Genomic DNA, 7,352 nt, shown 5'->3' on the forward strand with positions numbered 1-7,352 from the left:
ATACCTATGAATTAAATAAATTATAAATATAAAACTAATATTATAAAATCCGTGCTGTCGATACCTAGTTATTATTAATTAATAATAGTGATAAAAAGACAATTTTGATAAGTACTTCTTGTGATAAAAATGACTGCAATTTAAAAAAGGTATTAAAAAACATTACTAAAAGACAATAATGTCAATCTGTGGGTCTTTTGTTTTGTCCAACTACAAAGATCCCGTGAATGATAAATTACATTCTTTAAGGCTATTACGGGAAAGTCATAAATATCAGACCTAAAAAGGAAGATAAATTATTACTTTCTTTGTTCGTTGTTTGTTCTTACTAAAAATAAATAGTTTTTACTCCCTCCATTTCATATTAAGTTAATTTTTAAATTATTTTTTATTTTTCAAATTAACTTAATTGTTTAGTGTTTAAGACTATTTTTAGAGTGTTCTTCTAATTTTATCCTTCATTAGTTAGTATTGGAATTAGTGATTAATTAATATTTAGTTATTTTAATCATAAATTTGACAATAATTAATAAGGGTAAAAATGGAAAACTAGGTTCAATTCATGTTTTAATCTACTTTTCTTAAAGGGTGCGAAACACCTCAAAAATTAACTTAATATGGAATGGAGGGAGTAATATTTGTTTATTTTAGCTTTGAGAATTATTAGCCTTGAAAATATGAATTTGACCAATATAGGAAAATTAAATGATTAATTTATGTTCATTGATTAATTTAATTAATCAAAATAAATTAATTAATATTTATTTATTAAGTATTTAACTTTAAGAGAATACTAAATAATGGTACAATGGAAACTTACATATTTTGTTATAGACGTGAAATTTAAAATAATGACATATAAATAAGACAAAAGGAGTAAAAAAAACAGCAGTACTTCAAAATAAAAATAAGTATGCTTGTGTAATTATATATCTTTATACTATATTTTAAGGGTTTTCAATATTTATTAATTTTCTTACTAAATATTGATTTATTTATTTTTTGTGTTACGTGACACTTATTCTTAAAAAAAAATGAAATGGGAGGGGAGAGTATTTTGTTTAAATTTTTTTTTATCCGATGTCTAATATTCACAAAGTTTGATTAAATTTAGATTTGGGCTAGAAAATCCTACATAGAAAGGTAAGACGCTATATAAACATAGACCATTCCGTATTGAGAGGACTCAGAGTACTTATCATTCCATTATAACTCTTGTTGGTAACTATTATTTATTATATTGAAATATATGTGCAATTAATATTCATAGTGAAATTCGGTAAATTTGAATTTAAATAAAATGATAAAGTGCTTCGTAATAAAGACGATTCGGTAATAGGAATTATTTATTATAGATTGTTGAAAAACAGATGCAAGTTCCCAAGAAAGAAAGTCCGAGATCTCTCTCTCTGAGCTCTGTTGCTCAATTAAGTTGTTAGTGGCTTCACTACTCTTCATCCCCACCCCACATCCTCAATTTCTTTCTCTGACACCACCGCCACCACCATCTTCTCTGCCGCTCTCCATTTTCCGATGATACCACCAACTCGGTCACCTCCATTTCTCTCTTCTTTCTTTCTCTTTACCCCCTGTTTCACTGTCAATTTCTACATGTGAATTATCTTCAATTATACCTTCATACTTCCTATTGTCTTTTTCATCCACATGGGTTTTTCCTACTAGAACGATCTAAGTGAAAATCTTGAATTTTTGTGTTTGATAAGGATAATAAAGAGTGTTTTCTTTTTTGGGTTTTTATTTTTTTTGAAGAAAAATGGATCATAGTCGTGTTCAGCAGCAACCAATTACTTCTGGTTTAACTAGGTATCGATCTGCGCCAAGTTCTTATTTCTCGACCCTATTAACTACTACTAATCCTGTTACTGGTGGGGGTTGTGGTTATGCAAGAGATGATTTCTCTCACTTGCAAAATTCTAGTGCTTCTTCATCTACTGATATAGAGCAAGTTTTCGCTAGATTCGTAGCTAGTATTGGTAACTCCAACTCTAACTCAGGGAATTTCCATACAAATCAACAAATTCAGGAAAATCCCACGAGTAATATGAATGTTAGATCGGATTTTACTGTTCCAAAACAAGAGGTTACACCGCGATTAGTGCGGCATAGGAGTAGTGATTACTCTCTTGTTTCACAAATGAATTATCAAAATCAGAGTCAACAGTTCATTTCACCTGTGAAAAAGGAACCAGAGACTGATCATGCTTCAGCTTCACAAATGAAATACCAAAGCCAACCTCAACAAATTGAGAAGTCAAGGGAAGTCACAGATAAGTCGTTTGTCTTCGCGAGTTCGGCTAGTTTGACACCTGGTAGTAGTGGTAATTCGAATCTTACCCGTTATAATAGTTCGCCTGCTGGATTCTTTGCTCAAATCAATATCGAAAATGGTATGCATTTATCTTTGCTTAAACAGTGTTGATAGAATTTTGTAGCTTCATAGGGTATGGTTTGTTATGAACCTTGTCTTGTGAGACTGTGTGAAGAAACCTCTATATCTATGAGTATGCTTGTGCTTTTAACTCATTTTGTGATTATTGATTCATATAGTGTGTACATGTATACGAAGAACATCAGTAGTTGTTGCAGATAAGTAAAGGATCAATTTGATTAGAAACTAATAGGTTGAGTTTCCATTTAGTTTTCATGTTTCGATATTACTGATGGGAATTGAAATCTAGATAACCTTAAGGTACAAATAGGATTCTTGATAATATTGATATCTTGCCTTTATGACACTAAAGACATCCAGACGAATAATCAATGGAGTGGTAGAGATGGAGATTTATCTATTAAATTATTTTCTTGATAAGTGAGTTCTACTGAAATACCGTATAGGTAAAAGTTAGAGGGTCTCTTATTTTAATAAATCTTTGCCAAGAAGATGAAGAAAGAGTGATTTTTGCTTATGAGTTTTAAGTAAAAATTAGTGGTCATCATCTCTAACTGCTTAATCTGACTTTAGAGTTTAAGTCTGTTGCTAAAATTCCAGCAATTGACAGAATATGGTGCTATGCGAGGAATAGGGAGTTATGGAACTGGTACTAATGCTGCTACAGAAACTTCATTGTCGACTCCGAAAAGTTTCAAGACTCAAGTTGGATTCTCATCCGGGAAACCTCCTGCTTCTCCCAGGCTAATGGCTCCAATCTCTGAATTTAGAGATAAAGTCTTGGAAGAAAAGAGCACGGGGAATGAACATAAAAACGATGAGAACTGCATTACAGATTTCCCCATGCCTTCTTGGGAAGATTCACACATTTTGTCTGACGATTTCCTCAAAGCTGAAGACATTGAGATTGAGCCATACTCTAATGAAGATGCATCCCATAATCAGGTATTTGTTATCTTGTTAGAGGAGTTGTCGGCGTGATTAATCATCGTCTTACACCTACGTGATTTTGATGATCAGAATAGTGAAGGGCTGGCTCGCCCGCCAATTCCCTTATCTCATCATTTGAGTTTGCCCACAAGTATCATGGAGAAGCTCTTGCAAGATTCAGTACACTTGAATGTCAGAGCAAAGAGGGGTTGTGCAACTCACCCTCGTAGCATTGCAGAAAGGGTAAACACTTTAGCACTAAAAACTCGAGTTTCCTTGTTAAAATTCAGCTCATTAAAATTGTGACTTTTGGATTTGATAAATTGATGTGTCGAATAACTATATCATGGGAGACAGGCAGGGTAGTGAGATAAGTACAGAGCTTCTACCGGTTTTTGACATGCACCAGTCTTAATAGGGATGCCAAAATGATTCGGTTTGGCCAGTTATTTTCAAAAACTCAAGACATACGACTTACGAGACCCTATTTTTACTGTATTGTGTATAACCAAAATTGGACTTTCTCAAACCGTACTAATGTTAATTTGATCCTTCCGACTTTTGACATGCATGGATCTTAGCATGTACTGATATAGTTTTAGTAATAATTTCAGGTGAGAAGAACACGAATAAGCGACAGAATGAGGAAGCTGCAAGAGCTTGTTCCCAACATGGACAAGGTAGAATCCTAACTTATTAATTTCACCGAAATCAGGTACAGTAGAAACATTAAGTGTATTCATTTTGCTATTTCGATTTCATTGCAGCAAACAAACACAGCAGATATGTTGGATTTTGCAGTAGATTATATTAAAGAGCTGGAGAAACAAGTCAAGGTATATCCTACAGAATTTCGGATCACAATGAGCGCGAGTCCACCGGATTTATAATAACACTCCTTATTTCTTGTGTTCTTTGCAGATATTAGCAGAAATGCGCTCCAAATGTACGTGCATAAATAAGTAAAAAGCTACAGATCAAAAGGTGAAAAGTAGGATGAAAGGGAAATGATAAATTGAAATCAGCTAGCAGAAGTGGATTCCCTTTGATACTTGAAGAAGACAATGGGGATGGCATTTTGGTGGGTAGAATATATAGAAGCAAATTCATTTGATATAACATAATATACTTTTTTATAAAAATGATGTTCGAATCAACTTGTGCCCACCTCAATTATGTGATTTGCTTGTATGAATAATTATGTCCACTACAACCTCAAATGTACATATACTTTTGTCTATTTTACTTGGTTTTTCATGTCTATAGGTATAGCATGTTTGAGATGTTTGGAACTTGTGTTCTTTGTGGATTACACTTCTAATATAATACTCTCTCTGTCCCTATTTATGGACATGTTCCAATTTACTGGTCTATATTGATACATTTATTAAAAAAATAATTATTGACATAGTGAATTTACTATTTTAATTCTGTTAATTGATTGAGAGAACTTCAAAATCAATTTACTCATTAAGGAGGTTTTACCCTTTTTTTCAAAAATATTAACTTTCAAAATAAATTGAGGATATAATAAATAAAAAAAATTATCTTTTCTTTTTCTTTTTGTTAAAAATGACAAGTAAAGAGGGATAAGTAAAAAGTTAAAATAAAATAAATAAAAAGGGACAGAGGAAGTAAATGATTATAGTAAACGATAAAAATAAATTAAAAATTAAGTAATAAATTATTTTTTTAATTTTATAAATTGAATTTGTAATAATAAACTCATATTTTTAATAGGATGAGCAAATTAAAAGTGGATTGAGATAGTGGTAACTTTGGATGAAAGGTGGTTTGATTCTTTTGTATGATGTATAAATATGTGTGCCACCTTTCAAAAGTTCAATCACTCTTTATTAGAGAAAAGGAATCACAATCTTGTAGGCCCCTCCTTTTCTTTGTTTTATTCTAATACACTTTTAATAGTCATAGTTTCTTTTTCAGAGTTAAATGATAATAATTTTGAGTAATATTTTACGATATATTTTTTTAATCATATTGATGTCCAAAAAAATGAATTTTATAATACTTTTCGTATAGTTTTTGAATATCCAATTTTTTTGTTTAAAATATTGAATTAATGTAAACTAATTTAACTTTGAAAATTAATCAAATTGACTTTTAAAAAACGAAATATAACAATTAAAAGTGGACATATGGACTAATATCTTTCTTTTCAAGTTTGTTTGAAGCTGCAACAAGATTTACCTGAAACCTTTTCTGTCTCTTTTCCAAAAAAATGTATGATAAAAGAGCTTTATCAGAGTAAAAATAGGATAGGTTAGAATTTAATGGTTGGTTGGTACGAAGGATAAGGAATAATATTTTAAAATAAAATGTAAAATTATTTATTCTAGGTTTGATTTGACGTATTAATTAGTTTTAAGATTATTTATTCTATTATTTATATTATAATGATGAGATAAATTATTTAATATATATGATGAAATAACTAACTACATGAGATAATTTTGTCTATCCAATCCCTATACATGGTATTTAATAGTTGTATAGGAGAAATACTATACATGTATTAAATCTTGCATAAGTAATACTATCATATTTGGTAATTTGATTAGCACGGTATAAAATTAAATTTGATTTACAATTTGATAACTTGCATAACTAATACATGCATAATTATCAGAAAATCTATGTCTAATTTTATGCAAAATAGAAGATAAAATAGCTACTAAAGGGTCCCTTCAAGTTTAATGTAGTCCATCAGCCACTGACTTTGATGTATAATATCAATCTATAAACACATTAGAATAGTTAGAGATTAGCCACTAACTTTGATGTATAATTCTGTGTGATTTCTTTTCAACTTCTGGTACTGAGAATTACTCTTTGTGGAGTTGCTAAAAATAAAATGGAAGTATTGACAAATCGGTGTGAAATTGAAAAAACAATATGTTGCAAATGTGTAATTATACCTACAAACACTTATATTAAGTCACTCGAAGTGCTATATCAAAGTTAGAGGTCAAAGGTGAGTCTTGCAACAAAAGTTCAAATTGAAGGTTCCATTTAGGCAAAATATTTTTAATAATCTTGTATATAGTATGACTTGGAACATGCATATGTCCTAATAAATAGGGAATTAAAAGGCATACTACTTATAAATTTAAATGTCTTTGAGTCTAGTTTCCAGAAAAACTAACTGCTCGTCCATCCTGCTTTAAAGCATAAAGTTATGTTTGTTTTACCAAAGACATAAGCATAACTTGATGTGCCTAGAAATTATCACATAAATAGGCATTGAGGACACTAATTGTTGAACTAAAAAGGGCTCAAATGAGTGGAAATCTACCACTCATCAACACTCTGAGTTAAACTTTTGCTTGTTCTCAAGTAAATCAAGAACACAATTAGTTCAACAAGGGTGTCTTCAACAGTTCTCAACACGTGAGTGTCACCACAATACTACTAACAAGATATGCAAGACTCAATCATGCTCAAGAAGCTTCAAATAATGACTAATCAGTATCAACACAAGCTCAAGGTCACACATGCTCTACAATAATGCAAAACCATGCTTTCAACAAAAGTATTTAAGTGCCCTCACATCAAAAACGATTTCATGCTCCCACAAAGCATATCAATAAATAAGTTAGTAATCAATACAACTCTCTCTCTCTCAAAGAGAAATACATGCAAGCTCTTCACTTGGAGACTCACACCTCAATTGTCAAAGTTCTTTTCAAAGAAATGTTATACTCATCTACACCTCTTCTCAAGTTCTTTTCATTCATTTCACTTGGAGACTCACACCTCAATTGTCACTAATTTGTTGGACACCCCTTTTATTTAGTCACACTTTCTTTTTCATTTCAATTTTCAAGCTTTTGCTCAATTATTTTTTATAAGGAGTAGTTCCTTATTTTTGCAACAAATCTCAAGGTTGAGCCTCACTTTTCTTTCTTCACACTTGACATTCTTTCCTCACTAATCAAACAAATCAATTCTTAGAAAAGGATTTTATTGGTGAGAAGTTGGGAATAATTTGGTT

The 7,352-nt window shown here is 30.9% G+C and overlaps 1 protein-coding gene across 1 annotated transcript; it reads left to right on the top strand.

Annotated features, from left to right (window-relative positions):
• Positions 1-1,400: 1,400 nt before the first annotated feature.
• LOC125845395 (transcription factor bHLH122-like) lies at positions 1,401-4,700 on the top strand. The gene is made up of 6 exons (XM_049524894.1): positions 1,401-2,408; positions 3,021-3,355; positions 3,431-3,583; positions 3,955-4,020; positions 4,108-4,176; positions 4,262-4,700. Exons 1-6 carry the CDS (start codon positions 1,775-1,777, stop codon positions 4,304-4,306), a joined length of 1,302 nt encoding a protein of 433 aa, XP_049380851.1. The 5' UTR covers positions 1,401-1,774; the 3' UTR covers positions 4,307-4,700.
• The last annotated feature ends 2,652 nt before the right edge of the window (positions 4,701-7,352 follow it).

The sequence above is a fragment of the Solanum stenotomum genome, chromosome 11 (assembly GCF_019186545.1).
Source record: "Solanum stenotomum isolate F172 chromosome 11, ASM1918654v1, whole genome shotgun sequence".
Classification (NCBI taxonomy): Eukaryota; Viridiplantae; Streptophyta; class Magnoliopsida; order Solanales; family Solanaceae; genus Solanum; species Solanum stenotomum.

Coding starts and splice junctions, on each gene's coding strand:
- LOC125845395 (XM_049524894.1), top strand. CDS start 1,775: ATGGATCATAGTCGTGTTCAGCAGCAACCAATTACTTCTGGTTTAACT. Junction 2,409..3,020: donor TCAAATCAATATCGAAAATG/GTATGCATTTAT, acceptor AGCAATTGACAG/AATATGGTGCTATGCGAGGA. Junction 3,584..3,954: donor CTCGTAGCATTGCAGAAAGG/GTAAACACTTTA, acceptor TAATAATTTCAG/GTGAGAAGAACACGAATAAG.